Source organism: Hyaena hyaena, unplaced genomic scaffold (genome assembly GCF_003009895.1).
Source record: "Hyaena hyaena isolate Hyena2069 unplaced genomic scaffold, ASM300989v1 scaffold_1204, whole genome shotgun sequence".
Lineage (NCBI taxonomy): Eukaryota > Metazoa > Chordata > Mammalia > Carnivora > Hyaenidae > Hyaena > Hyaena hyaena.
In genome coordinates, this window is record NW_024081831.1 from 269,912 (window position 1) to 294,869 (window position 24,958).

General features: G+C 36.5%; 1 protein-coding gene across 2 annotated transcripts in view; it reads left to right on the top strand.

Annotated features, from left to right (window-relative positions):
- EPHA3 (EPH receptor A3) overlaps positions 1-24,958 on the top strand; it is a 340,047-nt gene that overhangs the window by 263,460 nt on the left and 51,629 nt on the right. For both annotated transcript variants that reach the window (XM_039222850.1, XM_039222851.1), the window contains exons 7-10: positions 6,055-6,157; positions 6,874-6,941; positions 12,484-12,609; positions 17,978-18,163. In XM_039222850.1, the coding sequence (XP_039078781.1) occupies positions 6,055-6,157; positions 6,874-6,941; positions 12,484-12,609; positions 17,978-18,163 (483 nt within the window). The remainder of the gene's footprint in view (positions 1-6,054; positions 6,158-6,873; positions 6,942-12,483; positions 12,610-17,977; positions 18,164-24,958) is intronic.

Sequence of the window (24,958 nt, forward strand, 5' to 3'; positions counted from 1 at the left end):
CAGGATGTTCTAAAATGGGAAATGAGTAGAAACAGTGGAAGCAGTTTGTTTGTGGGAAAACATATACAAAATGAGTTTCTAAGACATGCAGTAGACAGTAACTTTTTAAAGTGCTCCACATATTTTTAGACAACTCTACAATGCATGTATTCAAAATCACTCATTAAAAATGTTTGGTAATTTCAGAGTGATGCTGGCTTCATAAAATGAGTCCGGGAGTTTTCCTTCGACTTCTATTTTTTGGAATAGCTTGAGAAGAATTGGGATTAATTCTGTTTTAAATGTCTGGTAGAATTCCCCAGGGAAACCATCAGGTCCAGGGCTCTTCTTTGTTGGTAGATTTTTGATCACTGATTCGATTTCTTCACTCATTATGGGTCTGTTCAGGTATTCTATTTCTTCCCGTGTGAATTTTGGTAGTGAGTGTGTGTTTAGGAATTTGTCCATTTCTTCTAAGTTGTCCAGTTTGTTGGCATATAATTTTCATAGTATTCCCTTATAATTGCTTGTATTTCTGAGGGGTTGACAGAGATCCAGCAAAAAAAGAGAACTATAGGCCAATATCCTTGATGAATACGGATGCAAAAATTCTCAACAAGATCCTTGCAAATCGAATCCAGCAGCATATCAAAAGAATCATCCACCAAGATCAAGTGGGATTCATTCCTGGGTTACAGGGCTGGTTCAACATTCGCAAATCAATCAAGGTGATACATCATATCAATAAAAGAAAAGATAAAAACCATGTGATCCTGTCAATAGATGCAGAAAAAGCATTTGACAAAATACAGCATCCCTTCTTAATAAAGACTCTAGAGAAAGTTGGGATAGAAGGAACCTACTTAAACATCATCAAAGCCATCTATGAGAAGCCTTCAGCTAACATCATCCTCAACGGGGAAAAACTGAGAGCTTTCCCCCTGAGATCAGGAACACGACAGGGATGTCCACTCTCACCACTGTTGTTTAACATAGTGCTGGAAGTCCTAGCATCAGCCATCAGACAACAAAAGGAAATCAAAGGCATCAGAATTGGCAAAGAGGAAGTCAAACTTTCACTCTTCGCAGATGACATGATACTCTACATAGAAAACCCGACAGACTCCACCAGAAGCCTACTAGAACTGATCCAAGAATTCAGCCAAGTTGCAGGGTACAAAATCAACGTACAGAAATCGGTTGCATTTTTATACACCAAAGATGAAGCAACAGAAAGAGAAATCAAGAAACTGATCCCATTCACAATTGCACAAAAAACCATAAAATACCTTGGAATAAACCTAACCAAGGATACAAGAGATCTGTATGATGAAAACTATAGAAAACTTATGAAGGAAATTGAAGAAGACACAAAGAAATGGAAAAACATTCCATGCTCATGGATAGGAAGAATAAATATAGTTAAGATGTCATTACTACCTAAAGCACTCTACACATTCAATGCAATTCCAATCAAAATGGCACCAGCATACTTCTCAAAACTAGAACAAACTATCCAAAAATTTGTATGGAACCACAAAAGACCCCGAATAGCCAAAGTAATACTGAAAAATAAAACCAAAACGGGAGGTATCACCATCCCAGACTTCAGCCTCTACTACAAAGCTGTCATCCTCAAGACAGTATGGTATTGGCACAAAAACAGACACATAGACCAATGGAACAGAATTGAGAACTCAGAAGTGGACCCAAAAGTATACAGCCAACTGATCTTTGACAAAGCAGGAAAGAATATCCAATGGAAAAAAGACAGCCTTTTTAACAGATGGTGTTGGGAGAACTGGACAGCAACATGCAGAAGAATGAAACTAGATCATTTTCTCACACCATGCACAAAAATCAGTTCAAAATGGATAAAGGACCTGAACGTGAGACAGGAAACTATCAACACCCTAGAGGAGAAAGCAGGAAACAACCTCCTTGACCTCCACCGCAGCAACTTCTTACTTGACACATCCCCAAAAGCAAGGGAATCAAGAGCAAAAATAAACTGTTGGGACCTCATCAAGATTAAAAGCTTCTGCACAGCCAAGGAAACAACCCAGAAAATTAATAGGCAACCAACAGAATGGGAAAAGATAGTTGCAAATGACATATCAGATAAAGGGTTAATATCCAGAATCTATAAGGAACTCACCAAACTACACGCCCGAAAAGCAAACAACCCAGTGAAGAAATGGGCAGAAGACATGAACAGACACTTCTCCAAAGAGGACATCCAGATGGCCAACAGACACATGAAACGATGCTCAGCATCCCTCCTCATCAGGGAAATACAAATCAAAACCACACTGAGATACCACCTCACACCAGTCAGAGTGGCTAAAATGAGCAAATCAGAGAACTCTAGATGCTGGCAAGGATGTGGAGAAATGAGCACCCTCCTACACTGTTGGTGGGAATGTAAACTGGTACAGCCCCTCTGGAAAACAGTGTGGAGGTTCCTCAGGAAACTAACAATAGAACTCCCCTAGGACCCAGCAATAGCACTGCTAGGAATTTACCCAAGGGATACAGAAATGCTGAGGCATAGGAGCACATGTACCCCAATGTTCATAGCAGCACTCTCCACAATAGCTAAAACATGGAAAGAGCCTAAGTGTCCCTCAACAGATGAATGGATCAAGAAGATGTGGTTTATCTCTACCATGGAATACTACATGGCAATGAGAAACAATGAAATCTGGCCATGTGTAGCAACATGGATGGACCTTGAGGGTGTTATGCTGAGCGAAATAAGTCAGGCAGAGAAGGACAAATATCCTATGTTTGCACGTATAGGAGGATTAGGAGGAACTTGACGGAGGAACAAGGGGGAGAAGAAGGGCGGAAATGGTGGGGGAAAGGGAGAGAGGCAAACCATGAGAGACTCTTGAATGCTGACAAAAACTGAGGACTGATGGATGTGGGGGGGAGGGGGGGGTAGGCATGGAGGAGGGCACTTTGGGGATGAGCACTGACTGTTATTTGGAAACTAATTTGACAATAAACTATTTGTAAAAAAAAAAAAGTGTTTGGTAATTTCACTAACAAAAATGATCCATTTGATCATGTGCCTTAGATAGTCACCAGGATTCATAGATATAGAGATAGAGGACATTGCAGAGATGTCCTAATTTAATTCTGTCTGTGACAGAAAAAGAAATAGAAAATTCCTCTTCCTTCTATTATGTTTCCTCTCCCAGTTTCATTGACCTGTATCTCATCAGCTGGCTAAACGTCACAGAGAATGCAGAACTTGTTGCATTTCAGAAGTTATTACAATGTATGCACAACATGGAAAGCATGAGATAACGTTATTATTATAGGTTTATGGAGCATGTTGAATCACTAAGTTAAGTTATTTTACAAACGAATCATAGATTTATATCCAATGGATAGGGATGCATCCGTCCAGTTGTTCTGGGATAGAGATGTTAAGATGGAATTACATGAACTTTATAGGGGAAAATGCAGCAGAAGGAAGGAGGCAGGAAGAACAGAAGTGGTCAGGCAGCACCTCGTGCTGGGATGTAGGTCAGAGGTCTGTGAAGAGGTGGAGGGAAAGAGAAGACTGGAGGAGGAAGAGACATAGCCAGCAGCACAACTCTGCGGGTGTCACAAGCGGTGGGGAGTCCCAGAGTGAAGACCCCTTAGAGGAGTCCTGCACTGAGCAGGGAGGGCTTGGCTCCAGTCCCTTATGGCATTTAGTCATCGAGGGGAGGGTGGCCAGGGTGTGAAGGCTGCGGTGGGTCCAGAAGGTACAGCAGCTGGAAGCTGTCTGCCTGCTGCAGACTTAGCAGGACGATCCGAGCAGGCACTCCCATGCCTGCCACAGTGGTGTGAACAACAGTTTGCTGGTAGTAAAGAATAAAGGGCTTGCAGCAGTTTACATGATGAGGGTGCCTTCCTTCCAACACTCTGAGCTCTTATTTTCAGTTGCTTAGAAAACTTCTTATAGCCCATTTGCCGTGTGTCTCTATTTGTATCATATAGGTCTTCCTAAAACTGCATTATTTTCAAGAAAACCTTCCAAACTTAGATTTTGATCAGGCTGAATATGTATTTGATAATGGCTTCTGGAGAGGAGATAGTATTCAAGTAATCCAATTCTCTCTTCTAAGCTCCTTAGATACCTCACTCATTCATTTGTTCAATCAGCACTTACTACAAGGGCAATAGACATTGAAATATGGGCATGCGAAAGACGTTGTTCCAGGAGCTGTGTATATTTTGGAAAGTCTAGAGACTAGGATGCTTATAGAGTTTGTTAGAAATGAGGCTGGGGTGTAGGCAAGAAACAGGATCTTAAATGGCTTTAACCTGCTCTGCTACAGAATTTGTATGTTATCTTAAAAGTGATGGAGAGCCCTGCAAAACTTTTATGCATGACAATGACATGATCAAATGCATGGTTTAGAAGAAATACTCTACTGGCCAGATAAAAGATAGGAAAGGAAAGCAAATAAAGACCAATTAGGAATTTCTAATTGTAATCCAGAAGAGAAATGAAGACATGAACTAAAACACTTAAAACAGTTTGGTGATTAATTGGATAGTGAAGGATGGGGAGAGGGAGAAGACAAGATGACTTCATATTTGTGGTCTACACCTTGCTACTCAAAATGTGGTCTGGAATCAGTCGTCAGCATCACTGGAAGCTTATAAAAAAAGCACAGTCTCAGGTCACCAGTGTGGCTCAGTGCCTAACTCTTGATTTTGGCTCAGGTCATCATCCCAGCATCTTGAGACTGACCCCACATTGAGCCCCTTACTGGGCTCTGTGTTGAATGTGGAGCCTGCTTAAGGCTTCTCTGCCCCTCTCTCCACCACCTCTCTAAAACAAATGAAAAAAAGAAAAGAAAAGCACAGTCTCAGTCCCCACTCTAGACAGACTGAATCAGAAACTTCTTTTCCAAAAGATTCCCCAGTGGTTTGAATGAACACTGAAGTCAGAGAAGCACTGGTCTAGCTCAAGGATCAGTAAATGTTTTCCATAAACCAGGAAACTTTTACCATAAAGGGCTAGACAATAAATATTTTAGGCTGTGTGTGCAAACGATCTCTGTTGCTCCTCCTCAACCTGGCTATTGTAGCTTAAAAGCAGCCATAGAATGAATTCGTGTAGCATAATACATAAATGAATGTGGCTGTGCTCCAATACAACTTCACATATGGACACCAATTTTGAATTTTACATAATTTTTACATGTCAAAAATCTTCTTTTGACTTTTTACAACCATTAAGCAAATGGAAGCCATTCTAAGCTCTTGAGCTATATAAAACCTTGTGGCAGGCCAGGTTTGATTCCTGAATCATTTTTACCAACATCTCGTCTAGGTGAGTGAGGGAGTGATGGGCTGCTCATAAAGGTAGGAAACACAGGGAGAATAATTTGTTGGGGGTATGTGCTAAAAAAACATTTATATAATTCTAGATATTGGAAGCTAAACAAGCTTGATTAGAAAGCTTTTAGGGCATCTGGGTAACCCTGTCGCTTAAGCATCCGACTTCGGTTCAGGTCTGATCTCACCACTTGTGAGTTCGAGCCCCATGTGGGGCTCTGTGCTGACAGGTCAGAACCTGGACCCTGCTTCGGATTCTGTGTCTTCCTCTCTCTCTGCCCCTCCCCCGCTCTCACCCTGTCTTCTCTCTCTCAAAACTAAATAAGCACTAAAAAAATTTTAGGAAGCTTTTATAACTTCATTCAGGGAAATCTACCTGGTCTCTATGTTCCTCTGATAACTTCTGGTTTAACCTATGAGTTTCTTTGCAATGAGCCTACAGAAAACCAGTCCAGGATATTTCACAGATTAGGCACTCAAGTCCCATTTGATTGATGCCATTGAAAGAGAGTATCTTATCTTATTAGTTAGAAATTTCAGGCACCATTATAGGAAGTGTCTGTTTTTACACTAAAGTGGGGAATTCTGTTTACATTGTATTAAGCAGTAAGCCATATTTTGGGTAAAAGCAGAATAACTATGATTGAGTTTATCAGCTTTTCCATGCAGATGTTAGTTATGATGTGTTAATGCCTGGTCTTTTCTTATTTTTTCTCTTCAATCTCCCAGCTTTCTCCATCTCAGGGGAAAATAGCCAAGTGGTAATGATTGCCATTTCAGCGGCAGTGGCCATTATTCTCCTCACAGTGGTCACCTACGTTTTGATAGGGAGGTGAGTTTGCAGTCTCTTTTACGACTGACTTTCATGACTGACTTTCACTATTGCTCTGCTTGCTCCCCTTAATTGTAGCTAAAATCTGAAGAGTGTGGTGAATGAAGTATTTTAACAGCTAAGAATGTCTCTGCTTGGATCTGTTCTTTCCTCCCTTCCCTTTCTTTTGTTTCTCCATCTTTAGTTTTGATTTTCTTTTTTTCCCATTAAATTCCTGCCCCACTTTTCAACCTCATACCACTTCTCTTCTTCCTTTTGACCTCATTTGTGGTTTTTACTCTCTTTTTCCAATGTTCTCTCACTCTTGAAATGCACCCCAGATTTCCCTGCCACTTTCTCACCCAGAACACTGGCAACACGGCACAGCACTAATCACTAACAATGGGGACTTTAGCCTTCATTCATTCTAACAGCAGTTGTTAAAAAAAAATACTATAAACACTTTCTAAGGCCATTATAAAAACTGAACTGAAGGGGTCTGCACAGTGGGGAAGCAACTCTGCGTATCTCCTCATTAGGCAGCTTTCCAGAGTCCCCAGAGAAAGAGGCTTTCTATAAAGGATTTAGAAAATATGAAGTCATTAAACTTTCACTAAAGCATTTAATTGTTTGAGGAAAATGCTTTATTTTTTTTTTTGTGCTTTGCACATTCTGAGCATAGATAATTGCTTTCATATATTTCCTTTCTGTGTTCTCTTCCCCTGACTTCCCTCCAGGTTCTGTGGCTATAACAAGTCAAAACATGGTGCAGATGAAAAAAGACTTCATTTTGGGAATGGACATTGTAAGTTCCTAAGCTGTTTTGGTGCTTTGGTTTTACCGTTTTAGTTTTAGCAGTCATTGATATATAATTGGATAACTTCCCCCACAAAGAAGGGAATGCAAGAGGAGTTTTATGAAAAAAAAATTAAGCAGATTAAATTAATTTAAAATGGGGAAGGAAATTCATGGCTCTGCATGAAGTAATTTTTACATGGTCACATTTCAGCATCCTTAAGCTAAAGTGAAGGATAACCTGTGGTTTATAGCCAAATAATGCACATAATGGGGAGTATGTACTATATAGTCAGCTCTGCGTAGCTGGAAGGCAAAGCGTATCTTCCATTTCCTTATTTTTCATCCTTTGCTAAAATCTAAATAGGAACATTTTCCCTTTCCGAACTCCCAAATAAATATAAACAACCTCTGTTTATGTGAAATGCCGGAGTCTATTTTGTCATCCAACCGGGAGAGAGCCTTTAAAATAAACTGTTTATTTTGTAGTTATACGATATCTCACTGGTAGAAAAGCCAGCACTTTTCCCTCATTGTTTAATACCAATCAATTTAGTCTCCTTTTAATATTTTCTAAAGGAAATACTCTTTTGGGAAACAAAGTGTTTATATCTAATAAGAGGACTGTTTTTTTTCTTCTTGTGGCAAAACAAATCATCCCAGGCATTTTGATTTTTCCAAACGACGTGGCAATTACTAATCAGTGGACTCAAAGGGAATAGCATGTTCTTATGGAAATTAGTGCAGACTAAACTCATACTTTCGTGCTCTCAAATCACCTCAATATGACTGATGTAGTCTTGTAAGCATCACTTTCTGTGATTCACTATTGCCTTGTAAAATTATTTTCAGTTCAGCATGATACTTTATATCCATCAATGGCTTTGCATCTAAAAACTATAGTTCTCATTTTAACTCAAGTTAACAGCTTGATTACCTATTGCCAACATGCAGGAGGCACACAGTAGCTTACAAAAAAGAAAAAGAGAATGTCTTCCAAAATGTAAACTGATGTGAGCTGGACACAGTGACAGAGTTTACAAAGAGCATTATTTGTTTTATCCTTCTCATTGCAGTCATCGCAGAATAATTTGCAAAAGCCAAAGTGCTACCCTCCTCTTGGCAACATCTCATCCTTCTAGATGAGTCAGGTTGCCACCTCAAAAGTCTTAAGAGAATGAATGAACAAACTGCAGGAGGCTTGTGTAGCTTTTTTTACTGCCCCCCCAAAAAACACTGAGTCACAGCTGCCATGCATAAATTAGAGCACTTACATTGCTGTGGATTAAATTGTTCTTAATTTGAGTTCAACAGTCAATGTAAATATAGCCTTTAGAGTAAAACCATACTGACTTGGGTTTTTAATGTCAGAATTATAAATCTCATGAATTTGGAACAATGATAAATTTCTGTGTCCCATTGGTAAGCACATTCCTCCATCACTCCAGTCTGTTTTAGCTGTTGGTTTCTCTGGTGGAGTTGCTCGAAACTTTAATTTTCTTCAAATGCGCAATGTCTTTATGATAGACAAACAAAAAAGAAATGCATTTTATCCTAGCTGTAAGGGCATAAGGTAACGTACATGCTTGTCATAAACTTTCTGCATCTTAATGCTACAGCTGGTTTATTTCAGACCATTTATTTGGTATTACTTTAAAAAACTCTAGCTATGAACTATTCCCTCCAGTCTTGTTACAAATCCTATAATATTGCTTCAAAAGGAAAGAAATGTGTTTCACCTCCTAAGATCCTGTCCCCTTGCCCTCTGCGGCTAGGCCCGTTTATTTCTTGCTATCCTTAGGGCAACTCATGCTGGTAAAATGGAAATGTAAATTATTGTGTTTGCGCAGAACGAGCTGTAAAGTAGTACAGCTTAACACGTGAACATGTGTTTATTATCTGGTTTTCTTGACACAGCCCAGTTACTCTGTATGTTGCCCTTAATTATTGGTGTGAAGGGATTATGTGCCTTGTATCCTGCATCACCTGATTCCTGGAACCTCTGGGGTCAGCAGTGAAAAGTCAGCAGCCGAAGCTCCCACGGCAAACAGGCCATTTTACTTGGGGATGTGTGTGTTTATATTTCTATTGTTTCCCAAATTTCATGTGGATAGAAAAGAAGTTTCCATGATTTTTATTTAATTGCACTAAATTTGATTGATTTTAGTTGGGAATGGTGATTGAATGTTCAGATTATTTAGTAATACATACACTCCCTAGGCCTGGCAGGTATAGAAGGGTCACTCTAAAGCACAATTTCAAGGCTGTTTCAAGCCGGGCCTTATTTAAAATGTTAGAGACTTTGTGTCTGACAACTCATTTTATAATGGTCTTTGTAAATCCTGATGCTAGTAAATTGCTTCCAAATTGCTTTCCTTAAGTTCCTCAAGGTAACACATTTGTAATTGTTTACAAGAAAAGTTTTCTTTTTTTTTTTTAATTTTTTTACCTCACTTAAAAAAATTTTTTAACATTTATTTTTGAGAGGGAGAGACCGAGACAGAGTGTGAGCAGGGGAGGGGCAGAAAAAGAGGGAGACACAGACTCAGAAGTTGTTAGTACAGAGTCTGATGCGGGTCTTGAACCCAGGAACCATGAGATCATGACCTGAGCCCAAGTTGGACCCTGAACTGACTGACCCACCCAGCCGCCCCAAGTTTGACCTTATTTTTAAAAGGTTTTTAATTTTCCTTGAAAAGGAATACTAAACGTCCTAATCTTACTGGTCCTTTATTACTAGAGATAAATCAAAACTGGATGATCATATATCTCAGCCTCCCTTTGATGTGAATTTCCATCAAATGTAACAATTTATTATACAAAAAGATTCTGACAGAACTTTATTTCCTAATATATTTCAGTAAGTGTAGTCTACAGTTACTTTTACTGTTTTCCTTACTCGTAAGCAAGACAAGTATGCAAGCCTTTCTTAATATGTTTGCTTGTTTTAAGGGTAAAGTGTTTTAGTACTGATAATATTAGAAATAGTTTTAGTGTGGGGCGCCTGGGTGGCTTAGTCGGTTAAGCGTCCGACTTTCGCTTAGGTCATGATCTCGCGGTTCGTGGGTTCGAGCCCCGCGTCGGGCTCTGTGCTGACTGCCGGCTCAGAGCCTGGAGCCTATTTCAGAGTCTGTGTCTCCCTCTCTCTCTGGCCCTCCCCTGCTCACGCTCTCTCTCTCTCTCTCTCTCTCTCTCTCTCAGAAATAAAAATATTAAAAAAAAAGAAATAGTTTTAGTGTAATAATAAATTATAATAGACCACTGTACTAAAAAGTGACTCTGCCCTCTGTTTTTGTAGGAAGCAACAATGTTTACAATAATGGCAGAAGCTTGCAAACTGATCTGGGAGCTCTAAAGGAATGGACATTTCTGGCCCAAATTCTCTCTCCAGAAACCTCAATCATACTGATAATTGTGAATAAACATTCTTAACATGAAAATACATATAATGTCAATAATCTCTATCATTTATTGGGCATTAACCCCATAGCAGGCACTCATGCGAGGCACTTGAATAACAAGTATACAAGAACTTTCTTTCTCTGACACTTAGCTAATTCTTTTTACAGAGCTGTTCAGAATAGAAAACCCATCAAAAGTAGAGTTCTTGCTTCAAAAGCTGCTCTACTCACAGTTTACCCAAAGCAAGGGCAAAGGACTTGTCATTTCCCCATTTCTACGGATGTAACTCTAGAATGGGTATCTTCTGGAATAATCTGTGCTTGACCTCAGGATGGAGAGGCTGCTGTGTTGCAGTGTCAGTGTCAACACAGGACAAGGAGGAGGAGCATTAGCCTCTCTTCTCCATTTGCTCCCTGACCTACCCATTTCTAGAGTCTCAAAAATCATCTGGAGAAGTAACTAAGGAAAATTGGATTTTTACTTCCCAACCACCATTTATTTTTTATAATCCATTTATACTTATGCCTCTATTTCCTATCTCAAAATCTTTATGGATCCTTTGCAGGAACATAACTTATTATGTGGTGTAACCAGGGCATTCATGAAGATGTCCTATAGGTCAATGAATGATCATTTCTCAGCCCGAACTATGAAATGCTGGACCTGTTGACCTAATGTCCAATGTGCTGAAGGTTCTCCAGAATAACTGCTATCATCAGCCTCTACACCCATTTCATCCACACTACAAAACTGAGTCAGAGACGTCTTTGATCATCACTGAATGTTCACTTGCAATTTGCCGTTAAGATGCTTTCATTATGAAGGATGCTATAAAAGAGAACATCTGATTTCTTTTGTTACTTTAGGATAAAAAAAATCCTTCAATAATATAGTGTCATAAATGAAAAAAATATATCACTATTAGACATCTTTGCCCCTTGCTAAAACAATGTTACCAATATTTTTTAACCATTTTTTAAAAAATTAACAAAATTAAAAACAAAAATCCATCATATAAGTATATATGCAATATCCTTTAGTATTAGAGCATGTTTATGTACTTTAGTAGATCCTAAGCTCCCTTTGATAAAACTTTAGTTTTAGGGGTGCCTGGCTGACTCAGTTGGTAGAACAGGCAATTCTCGATCTCTTTGGGTCATGAGTTCAAGCCTCACATGGGGAATTAGTTTTACTGCAGAGAAATTTATTGAACATTCCAAATTATTCCTAATATGATTTATTTTTTCCAAATAATAGAAATCTAATTAGTATTAAATCAAATCCAAAATGATTCTCCTGTATCTTTTAACCATGATAATTTAATTATAGAACATCACAAAAAATTTCACTTTCAGAATTATTAACTAAATATACATGTTATGAAGGAGGTTTATATTTAATAAGCTATAAATATAATTTATGTTTGGAATTTAGCTTTTTGGCACTATTATTAAAATATAGAGAATTTATAATGCCTTTAACTATGCTGAAAAGCTATACAGTAGGATTTCAATAAATTGATATATTAATATATTCATATAAGACCTATATTGTATATACATATCCTCACAGGTTTAAGCAGATCTTTAATTACAACAGACAACTTTGATTGTGAATATTACTAAGAGTGGAATAGTGTCAAACAAAAGACATGCCATTTTGTATACTTTAATTAATTTATCTATAATATTAGCCATTGTTCCACCTTTTGAAAGTATTTCACAAACTTTGATTTATTGTCAGATGTAGCATTGCCATAAATATTTGTTTACTGCACTATTTGTAGAATCATAAATGTGTAATAGTGTGATGGTGTTCACTCACTAGGGCTGATGGTATAATTTCTGGGTCTACTCAATTCTGAATGATCTTCTCCTTGAGATTCCCCTATTTGAACATCCATTTTCCTCCTAGTGCTTTGGTGAGAAAGTTCATTGTGGTTCCTCTTTTTGTTTCATTAGGGGGAATTTTGTTTCTTAAATCATTCAACGCTTATTCCAACCTCTCTGCCAGTTGCAGAATAAACTAACAGTTGGTTCGCTTTATTATAACAGGGATATTTTTTCACTAATAATATGGTTATAAAATTTTCTCAGTAAAGTTTGTATAAATCCAGCTACAATAATGCCTTTCTCCCTTCCCTTAAACAGTAAAACTTCCAGGTCTCAGGACTTATGTTGACCCACACACATACGAAGACCCTACTCAAGCAGTTCATGAGTTTGCTAAGGAATTGGATGCCACCAACATATCCATTGACAAAGTTGTTGGAGCAGGTAACCACCACAGTAACCCCCACTCTCTACCTATGTGTCAATTACAGGTTTGCAACTATGAATAAGAACTCTGCCTAAGAATGTGCAAATTGTCAAACCTAAGTTATATTGCTATGAAAAGGGACATTTTTTCTGGTTTCAACATCAAAGGCAGGCAATAAATAAATGAAGGAGTATTTAATGGAATGTAATGATTTCAAAGGTGCCAGACTTACAGACTCACAGACCATGGCCAGCTTTTTATTTATTGAATTTCAGAGGCGGCCGCCTCAATAGCTCTGTCTTCCCCTGGCTATGCTGATCATGTGTCACAAAGCCTATTTGATTAAACAGGGATAACAGGATAAAAGTGTATCTTACTTTAGACAAGCTCACTAAGTGAAAATTTTGAGTTTCTAGAACAGGCAATTTTAGAATCCTCTTTAAAATTGAAAAAAGGAGGCAACACAAAACATAATCATAAATGACGCATTTGACTCAAAACTATTTGAGTGGATAGTTTAAGTAACATAAAGTACTCCATTTTAATACTTGCCTATTACTTTATATAGTTTAAATGCATTTGTGTTGAAGCTTGTTTTCATATAGATACCTCTTCATTCTAATCATTAATGGATTCAATTATAATTCCATTAATAAACACCTCTGGAGTGATTGTGAATAACAGTTGCACATTTCCAATAAAAGTTATAGATACTTATAGAATAACACTATTTTTACATTTACACATAAACACAGGAACATCCACAGACATTCAAGGTACATTTGAATAAAACTGCTACTCAAAAGTAAAAATAAACAATCTTGTCCAATAGTTCTACCCATCACCTCGTTCTTCAATATTATTTTAAAAACAAATGCCAAATAGATATGTTGATGTGGGAAAGAGAAAGACTGAGAAATTAATTCATTGAATAGTGAATAACATCAGATCACGTTTTCTGCAAGATGCTTCTTTACACAAATGTGCATATAATTTTCTCTGTTTTTCTTTCTATACATCAAAGCAGCATTTAGAAAGCTTACAGTATTTACTTTTGAAGCAGGAAAATCTGAGTAATTCATATTATCTAAATAAAATGATAATATACTAAATCTTCTCTGACTTTATTAATATTTCAGCCTTCTAAAACTCACAGGTGCAGGTGATATTAAAATATGAAACTAATAATTCATAGAAGGAAAATACAGTATGTGCTTCTTTTTCCACAATTAAGACTTAAGAGTATACACGTCCATCATATATCTGTGTTAATCTAGTGAACACAAATAAATATTAATTTCTCTCTTTCATTTGTACAGTTCTGCTTTGTAAACTGCCCTGTGGTGCATGTGGTTCCTGTAGTGCTGGTGTTAATATCGTCCCACAAGAGTGCACTGTTCCCTAGCACGGAAACCTGAGGAGCACCTGTAGCACACAGGCTTTGCACACTCAAATGATATGAGGATGAGAAACTTATTTGTGCTCAGCCAGTGTCCAGAGGCCAGACAGACACATGGGGACCTTGAACTTCGGGGCCCTTTCCACTAGTAAAACCTTATCTAGAGAGATGGTATTTGATAACGCTAGAACACAGTGGTGTGAGACAAGACACACACATTAAAATGGTATCTAATAAATAAAATAAAATAACAGTAACTGATAAATAATGGTATCTGATAAATATACAAAAAAATATAAGGCTACTTATACTCTGTTCATTTCTCCTATTTTAAATTACATATTTTAAATGAAAGGAGGGTAAGAAATTTTATTTTGAACAGTTTTGCATTGTGCATCTTAAACCAGAATATGGTGCGCCCATTCTCATAAAGCATATTTTATTTCAAAGTACAGATACAACCTACTGCAGTTATTGGATTAAACAATCAAGCAGTGCTTTCCAAATGATCTTACAGTTGTGCTTTTACTTAGAAATGACAGGATAAGTTTTTTTTTTTTCCTATAGGTTAAGAGGTAATTGAATAAGACCATGTAAAATTTGGCTAGATGGAAAGATAGGGCATTGCATTTGCCTAATCTTTGTTAATATTTCAAACACAGTTGTTTATTATAAAGAGAAATGAATTAATGTTTAACATTTCTGTTTAGTATAATATATTGGTGAACATTTCTAGTATTTATCTGATAAAATAATCACATTTCAAAGTTTTGGTGTTTTTAAAAAATTAGCATGACTGAAACATCATCTTCTGAATTTTGAAAGTAGATATACATTTACATATGTCAGATATTTCCTTAAAAAGAAGGAAAGGAACCCTAATTGACCCACTTGAAATTTGAACTCTCTCCCTGATCCCCCCCAGTGAGGGACTTTTACAAAATTCCGTTCTTTACAAATACTTGTCCAGAATGACATTAACCTTGTTATCACCATCAACATCACAACCACCTCTTCTTACATTAATACGGAATTTAACATTTTAAAAAACATTTTTGTATTTATTCTTCAATTTGATCTAACTCTTCAGAAGTAGATAGATAATTTATCCTTCTTAAGGTGGGTCTGAACTCAGAGAAGAAAATAGTAACTAACTTGTAGATGACATTATGCATCTTTACATACATTAATTTCTTTAATCATACAAAAATTTTATGAGTTAGATGCAATTGGTGTTCCCATGTTAGATAAAGAGAGAAAGATACAGAGAGGTTAAGATGCTTGCTCAAGTGGTGCCTGATTGACTCAGTCAGTTGAGCATCCAACTCTTGATTTTTGTTCAGGTCATGATCTCAAGGTTCATGAGATCGAGGCTGGCATTGGGCTCTGTGCTGACAGCCTAGAGACTGCTTGGGATTCTGTCTCTCCCTTTCTCTCTCTCTCTCTCAATCTCTCCCTCTCTGCACCTCCCCCATGCACATGCATGCTCTCTCTCTCAAAAGAAATACATATTTTAAAAAGGCGCTAGCTCGGGGTGCCTGGGTGGCTTAGTCGGTTAAGCATCCGACTTTCACTTAGGTCATGATCTTGCAGTTCGTGGGTTCGAGCCCCACGTCGGGCTCTGTGCTGACTGCCCGCTCAGAGCCTGGAGCCTGTTTCAGAGTCTGTGACTCCCCCTCTCTCTGACCCTCCCCTGCTCATGCTGTCTCTCTCTCTCTCTCTCTCCAAGAAATAAATTAAAAAAAAATTTAAAAATAAATAAAAAAAATAAAAAGGCGCTAGCTCAAAATCACACAGCTAATAAGTGACAGCGGCAATTAGGCCCTAGAATCTGTTCTCTGTCCCACAGCTCAGTACTATCTGTCCTGCAATCTGTTGGCAAATGACTTGTCACATTGAATAAGTGGTGATAACATCAAAATTTAGAACATGGTCCATTACAATGTATTGACTTATGATAATGGCAGAACTTTATTTCAGAAAATAGAAATGTATTATGGATGCTTATGGTTTGCTCAAAGTTAATGTTTATGCAGCATGAACTGGAGCTCTCTGGCAAGGTTCCAATAGCCCAGTATAAGGAAAGGAAGTCTTACTCGTGCTTACAGATTCTAACAATGATTTACTTTGCATCACAATTCTCCTAATACTCACTCTCTATAATGACATATTCTTCCTTGGATTTCAAAAGATCAATGAATGTTCTCAAACTTTGCCCCTGATTCTCCCTATAATTCTAAGAAACACCCTAGCTACAAATATTGCCATCTTCTCCCTATTCCTTCAAAGAGAAAAAATTAGATCTGACTTATTTAGCATTATAACTCTGTATTTTTCAAAGTGCCGGTCATATTGTTGCCAACTGATGGGTATTTATTTTTAAAATGTATAAATAGCTGCTTTTGGACCTTATGTGACTTTGACAAGTTACAGCATAAGTCATGGTTTTGAAAACAGTGACAAAACTGGATTCCTGAGAAAAGGTCAAGTCTGGGGAAGTTTAGAGCTTCCTGGAGAGAAGCAAGCCATTCGTAGTAATGCAGCTGGTAAATCAATAGGACAACCTGCTGCTTTTGTGGGTTGAACCACTTGCTTGAACAAAATATAGAGAAGAAGCATCTCCCTTCTTGACAGCTCCTCTCTGGCTGACCCACGGGGCATAGGGCTTGTACAAAAACTCACGATGAGAAGGTTGGACCAAGAATCCTCTGCCATTCCATAGACAGCCTAACAATGAATTATACAATTAATCCTTTTCTAAAAAATCTCTCATTTGATGTTAAAAAACATTTTTTAAAGTGTTGTACAATCAGATGTAGTAAGCTACACAAGATTAGGATTTCCTTTATGAGCAAGGAATGTTCTATGCATGGCACTACATAGTGGCAATTACTATGGCAACTGGTGGGACAGAAAAATGAGTGTAAAGGGTCTCCACTCTCAGGGAGCTCAAAAAAGGTTGAAAAAGTTATGGGTAAATTTTCTGAATAACAATATATATGAAGATAGTGCCCAAACTAGTTCTAGGCAATTTTATATCCGTCAGATTAGGCTATTTAATTTTTTTAGTGTTTATTTTTGAGAGTGAGAGACAGAGTGTGAGCAGGGGAGGGGTAGACAGAAAGGGAGACACAGAATCTGAAGCAGGCTTCAGACTCCAAGCTGTCAGCACAAAGCCTGACGCAGGACTCGAACCCACAAACTGTGAGGTAATGACCTAAACGGAAGTCAGATGCTCCACTGACTGAGCCACCTAGACACCCTAGACTATTTAAAAGTCACCAACATTCCAATTTTGGTAGATTGTGGATTAATTATGTATTTAAAACAAGTTTTTTATTGAAGACTTTGAAAATATTTAGAGTGATTCTATATAGAAAAAAGTGTGCTACCTTTTTCTGAAAATAGTATATTTATCTTCTTCCTTCCAGAATCTCAGAGAACTTTACAACTAGTATGTCAATAATGAGTGCAACATGCCAATACTCCAATAAAAGGAATTGGTAGCAGATGCTTCTGTTCTCATATTTAGACAGTCTGAGTGTATAGCTAAATTGGTCCTCTTCGTAATAACAGAATGGCTGGAAACATCTGAAATTTAATCCATTGTTAAACTGATAATACCTATACTGGTCTGTTGATTACCCTGAGGAGATGGTAGCTATGAGAACAAGGACATAAAACCCTATTAGATATAGCCTTCCACTTTCCACTTGTTCTTTCATATAACATTGTTCACAGCGTGGTACTTCAAAATATATGGCAACTCACAAGGTCCATTTCCCACTGGGCTCTCGATGTCCTGGAGTTTCTTAGGGAGTCTCCAGTTACCATTTTCTAAAATAAGTTGGAGATTTACAGTGTACATCTTGTGGGTCAAAGGTGCAAATACTTTGGAATTACTGAGATGAAACAGTTACTCTCTACTAATAATATTTTTATTATAGATTTCCTTACCTTTGTTTGTTGTTTTGTTATCCTAACAGGTGAATTTGGAGAGGTGTGCAGTGGTCGCTTAAAACTCCCTTCAAAAAAAGAAATTTCCGTGGCCATCAAGACCCTGAAAGTGGGCTACACAGAAAAGCAGAGGAGAGACTTCCTGGGAGAAGCAAGCATTATGGGACAATTTGACCATCCCAACATCATTCGATTGGAGGGAGTTGTTACTAAAAGTACGTCAAGTCAAAAGGCTGACTTTTGCCTATGTTATACAGAGGTTATTTAAACCCTAACTCAGTCATTTCAGAATTTGGTATTTTCTTTCATAGTGATGTCCGTCCTCACAGAGACTAGTTTGGGGTTAACATGTCTTTCTTCAACAAGAAAGCCAAGATATTTAACTAGTGTTATATTGAAAGTGCTATTCTAGATCCTCAAAAATTGAAAAAAAAATAAGAGCTAAAAAGAAAGGACTGTATTAAGACACACTGATGAAAAGGTAGTTAAGTGAATTGGGAAGAAGTCTCTGTTATATGGAATAAATAGCAAGGCAAAACGATGACTCAGTTTTGACAGGAATTTCTGGGAACTCCCAGCTAACTGCTTTTTCTTTTACTGTTCACCAGTTTTAGTTAAACTTCCAAATCTTTACCCCCCTGGCTTTAGGGAAATTATGGGGGCTTGGGGAATACTTCTGAGCTGTAAAGATTGGGATCACATTAGACCCAAGGCCTTTTCCTGGTTCTCTGTGGATTTCAAATAATTCTAATCTAGAGTCCCAGATGGATTTTTGACTGGTTTGGGGAAACTCTGGCTCCCAGCCCATGATAGCAATCTGAACTTATTTCCATGATAGTTTCTCCAGCCAGACTCAGAAGGAATCCCGTGAGGCAGATATGTGATTTTTGGCTCCAATACCAATGAAAACCTCTTGAGAATGCTCTAGGATTTTTTTTCCTCAAGACTTCGGAGCACAGGATGAAGAATAAGCTAAATTGGCAGCAAACTACTTAGACCAAAAGACAACATATGGCAGGAAATTTGGCATCCTTTAGGGGATAATTCATTGGCACCACATTTACATATTCTATGGTTACCAACAGACATTACACATTATATTTTTCACAATGATATTTTTCTTTAACATTACATGGAGCACTTTCCAAATGGGACGAATACCTATTCTCATCTTGGTGTGACTAAAAAGCCAGTTCCTTTCTCACAAGAGCATGGTATAATTGAGATGTACTTTGATTTCCTTTAGAGTTTTTTAATATAATAAATGGGATTAAGAACTGAATAATGTAGAATTTAACCATAAACTGTAAGCCCACATTAAGTGTTGTAAGAAGCATTGTTTTTTTACCTTCTTACTCCTAAAACTTAAGCCATACACATAGTAACACTAAAATATTTTCTGAAGAACATGTTTTATTTTTTTAATTAATAATAAAAACACTGTTAGTAGTAGTAAGGATTGGGAAGACCTTTGAATCCTTTGTTCCTCCAGGGAAAGACTATACTACTTAATGTCTTAATATACAATTAGCCATTTGGTCTCCTTTATATCATCCTCACCAAGGGGTCGTCAAGATCTTGAGCCCCAATGGGAAGGAAACTCATTTCAACTTATGTAACCATTTTTCTTTTAACCCAGTTTTCATAAGATTTTCTTTATGCATTGACTATTATGTGCCCGAAATAGTACTATTGACATCATTTCATTCTTACCACTACCCTGTGAATTAGACACAATAATTCCATTTTACATTCGAACAAACAATAACTGTAAAGAGCAGGTCGCTTGTCTAATTAGAAAGTGCTAGCAATGGCATTGGAAACTGAATGATGAGCAACATTAAGCCATAATTATTGTGGCCGGTTTTCTTTAAATATAAAAATGAAATAATCAAATATGAACTTTGGTCTGTTGGCAAAGAAAAACATAAAACAATCCCCAAGACCAAACTACCAAAAAAGTTGCATTAAGGAAAAAAAGACTTTAAAAATCACAGGTATTATCCATTAACTACCTTATTCAAGTCTGACTCTGTAACATTCTAATATGGATTACAACTGCCTTATTCTTAGAGTAAAAGTTCTAAATTTGATATATCTCCCTGGTCAAATAAGCATGTAAGAGGCTGCCAAATCTGACTATACAGATCCCAGTCATCTCATATAGTGCGAACATAATAAGGTAGCAGACCTAGAACTAGAGTTTGAACTCCTTTAGTGGCATATTTAAAATCTCTAAGTCTGGTACCCTATAACATCAGAGAGGAAATAGCAGTGCCTTAGACTAAAGTTTATATGTTGCATTAACATATAAATAAGGCAGTTTTGTCACCAGAAGCTATTCATCCAGTCCTATTATTTTATGCTTCCTGAGAATATATGACTGCTAAAACAATCCAATTGCAAAGTTTAAATACACGCGCGTGCACACACACACACACACACACACACACACACAGACTAGGAGTGATGAAGAGCTTATAATTTAATAAACAAAATTATGTTTTAAGGAAAAAATATATCAGTATCTGGATTAAGAATCAGAGGATCAAGGACATCTGGGTGGCTCAGTTGGTTGAGCATCTGACTCTTGGTTTCAGGCCTGACCTGAGCTGAAACCAAGAGTCCGAGGCTGAACCGAAAGTCTGTGCTCACAGCAGAGGGCCTGTTGGGATTCTCTCTCTCCCTTTCTCTCTTCCCCTCCCCTGACTGTGTGTGCTCTCTCTCTCTCTCTCTCTCATTCTCTCCCTCACTCTCTCTCTCAAAATAAAAAAAAAAATAAACTTAAAAAAAAAGAGTCAGAGGGTCAGAGTAAGTTTTGGCTCACCCCAACTAGTTGTGAGACCTCTGACAAATCAAACCACTCACAGAGACTCGTTTTCTTCACCTGTAATTTGGAAGAGCAGCTCTACTTCACTATCACCAGATACTTTAAAGATCAAATAAGATTATGTAGGAATACATTGTTAAGTGAAATAGAGCTATGAAAATCCAAATTACCACTTCTGGTAAGCTTGAGATTTTTATCAGTTAACCTTGGCTGTATAGAAAAAAGTATTGTGAAAACAATTCTTTTTTTGCTCAATGATAATTTTTTTTTTAAATACTGCTATTAATTTTATGCTTGAAACACTTGGTCTGTTATAGTGTATCATTTTCAAGTCTTTTAGAGAAAACCCTTTATTCAATCATTATATTTCCATTTATTTGAATTGAGCCATAAACAATTTTAATGATACATTTTGAGCCTGATGGTCTTAAACAAGAGAAGGTGAGAGACTCTCTGATCTTCAAAGTAGCAGAAAGCTGGGGGCACAGTCTCCGCTCAGAATTTTGTACTCACATGTGTTATCAATTTTAGTTGAAGTTCAAAAAAGATGGAACTTGTTTTTAGCAAATGTTTGATATTTCTGCCATCACACCATTAGTCAAATGATGTTGATTCTCCAAGAAGACCTCCATTGGCCACGATGCACTCAGTGAAATAAAAGGAATTATACTGGATACAATTGATGTAGGTATTTGGAGAGGGATTATTTTCTGAAAATTAAAAAGTAATAATAATAATAATTCAATTTAAGTGTAACTTTGGAACATTAAGGAATATAGTGAGGAGAACATTAGGACAGTTTCTCATAATTAAAACATTTCTATGCTGGTATGAGCATCCACTTTACACCAAAAGCTTAGTCATTTGTTTGTACTTTTCTTTCTCCTGCATATATGAGAAAAAAATAATCACTGAAATAAGATGTCATTCTGTGGTGACAATGCCAAATTTTTGCTATGTCCTGTTTGCTTCTCTCTAAAAGTTTTCTTCTGTGCTTGTCTCAAGGGTACTAATTCCCTGTAGTATTCAAGATGGCTGATATGTATGTTATGTTTATTTTATTAATAATTTATAGAAGTAGTTTGTTAGAATAAACTCTGGTAACCCAAGTTCTCATGTGTTCATGACTAATTTGAGAAAGGAGTCGAGAGTGTACTCAGAGCAACAAAATGAGGAAGATCTTTACTGAACATATTGGAATGAAAATAAGACAGGGAAAAAATTGCTATTTTTACATGTTTAAGGACTTTCCTTATTTTTTCAACATTTTCCATTTATATCTTTTGAATTGGCCACATTTGAATTACAAAAAATATGTTGTTGTCTATTTTCCGCATTTAAATAGTATGGACTTAAGATATTTTTGAAAGGTTAAATGCAACTTAACAACGTTTGTTAGAACATGATACATGTGTGCAAAGACCGACTTTCAAAGAGCTCTAGTTTAAATATACACTAACTCTTCTAAAGAAGAACTATAATTATAAACTTACTTAATAACTCTCTGAGTAATTCTAGTCATACACACATCCTTGCAGAAAGTGAGAAAAAGAAACACCCCTATTTCATTAGGCTAATGATATCTTGATATCAAATCATATAAAATATTTCAGAGAGGAAAACAGCTGTAATGCATGAACAAAAACTCACTAACAGTGGAATAATTAAAAGCCAGAGTTAATAATGTATCAAAAAAGATACTCTATAATACTCAAATTTAGTTTATTCCAAGAAGGCAAAGTTAGTTTACTATTAGTCATACTGGAAATTCACAACATTAATAGAAAAGAAAAAGTCAATCTTGAGAGATACAGAAAATACACATCTTAGTTTAAAAAGTTTTCTTAGCATATCCTACATAGAAAATATGTATGTTTGATAAATATAAAAACCTCAAAACAAAAACAAGCCTATGAACATCATATTCAATAATAAAATATGAAAAACATTCATTTTAAAGTGGAAATGAGAATGTTACTATTATCACTTCAATTCACTAATATGCATAAGGTCTTATTTTCTGCAATTGGACAAGAAAATAAATGAAAGATAGAATAAGCTTGAAAAGGGAAAAACTAAGCTATCCTTGAAAAATCAGACTTAGCACATTCAGATTACCATATTTATTCATTGTTGTTGTACTTATTATACAAATCAGCTTTGTATTCAAAGGGAGAGTAAAAATATTGTTCCTGTCTTTTTTTTAAATTTAAGTACAGTTGATATACAATGATATATTAGTTTTAAATGTACAGCATATTATTGACCACATTGCCTATCCTGTACTTTTCATCTGTTCCTGTCTTTAAAAGTATTAAATTTTGTTTCAAATTAAGCACAAATAAACTTTAAAAATGTAAAGTCAGCTGAATGTAAAGCGTTCAGCATATTAAGATTGATGGAGCATGGTTGATTAGGAAGACTTTGAGAAAGTGTTTCTTAGCCTAATTTTAAAGAGAGAGATTATCCTTAGACATCCTGAAATGATTGACAGGAGATGATCGATTTTAACTGGCACTCTGCTAGGTGCTAGTTTTAGAGCATAGACAACATGGAGATGGTTCCTGCCCTCATTAACCCATAGACCAGTGGTTGTAAAGGGGATCATTTTTGAAATGAATACTGTCTTGATTAAAATGGAATTTGGAAAAGATTGTCCCGTATTTTTATATGATAATGGGAAACCATGGAAAAATACTCTAGGTCATCACAATATTTCTCTCAGTCATATATAGTACATGAAAATCTAAAGCCAAAACATTTTCTTCCTAATCAAAGGTGATTCTAGTCTTTTTTCCTGGGAATAATGAGGCGTATTTGTCAGGGTGATTTTGTTCATTTGTTTTTGTTTTGTTTTGTTTTCCTTCTTCTATGTATGCTTTTTGGCTTCCACCTTAATTCTGATTCAATGATACTAATAAAGAGTGCAGGCTGCTAAGGTCAAAGGTTTTGATTTTATAAACCACACTCATATATGTAGAGAGTGTTTAAGTGTTTTGAAAATGAGACATAGAGTATGTGAGATACAATTACTGGTGATAAGAATTAATAACATTTGAAAATGAATTAAACTTCAATAATTATTTTTAATTTTATTTTTTATAGTAATCTCTACATCTAATGTAGATCTTGAACTTACAGCATCAAGGTCAAGAGTTGTATGCTCTACCCACTGAGCCAGTCAGGCGCTCCAATAATTTTTAATATGTCAATCACTGAAAAATATTCTTTGTTTTAATGAAAACGTTTTAATCTAAAGCCAATATTTATTTGATAATTGAAATAAAAATCTCTATGTATGGCTTTATTTTTATTACATTTGCCTGCTCTTCTTTTTATAAAAAAATGTGATTAGAAAGCTGTGGTGGAATACTTAGTGCTGAACATGGAAATCTTAGGTATTCCGAATCACATTTCTTCTGTCATCAAACAGTGGTCCAATGATTAGTAGTATATCTGAGCCACTGGGGATTGTTGAGGAAATGAACCAACTGACTGTAACAGACTGATTTGTTTCCCTTAACCCTTTAATTATAAAAGGTCATAATTTCATCTACACTCAAAAATCAATTGCAGGATTGAGGAACAAAAGCAGGATTCCACTGCACAATTTGTTTTGCTCATTTTTACTGGAGTTTCACTTCAGCCAGTTACCCAGCAATAACTTTGGTGAGTTTAGTATGGACACTCAGATGCATTTTAGAATCTCTGAAGGCAGCGAATGATATAGGCTCTTGAAAATACATGTGAAAGAGCATGCAAACTTGAATAAAAATACATTGCATCCATTTACAGATGAGCTGATATTTTATGATTTCCAGCTGTACTTAATACATGTTAGAACTAGTTCTCACCAGTGTTGTGGAGAGTTTCTTTTGCTTTAACCTTATTTATATAATCAAAAGCACAAGAGAAACGAAGGCAGAATAGACACTTAGACACTAAAAAAATAAATAAATAAAACTTAGAAATTAAGGCTTTCTAAGGTAGGATATTTGTGATTTTGTTTATTCTTTGTACATTTGGGTTTGCTGAATCTTTGAACTTAATGTAAAGCATATTTTCAGACTTGCCCATCTTAACTGATGTGTTTACAAATACCTAAAGTTTAGAACTAAATGCAGCCTGATCTGATTTCTGAATGGTCATAAGGCTTTGGCTTAATTGACTGGTTTGATTT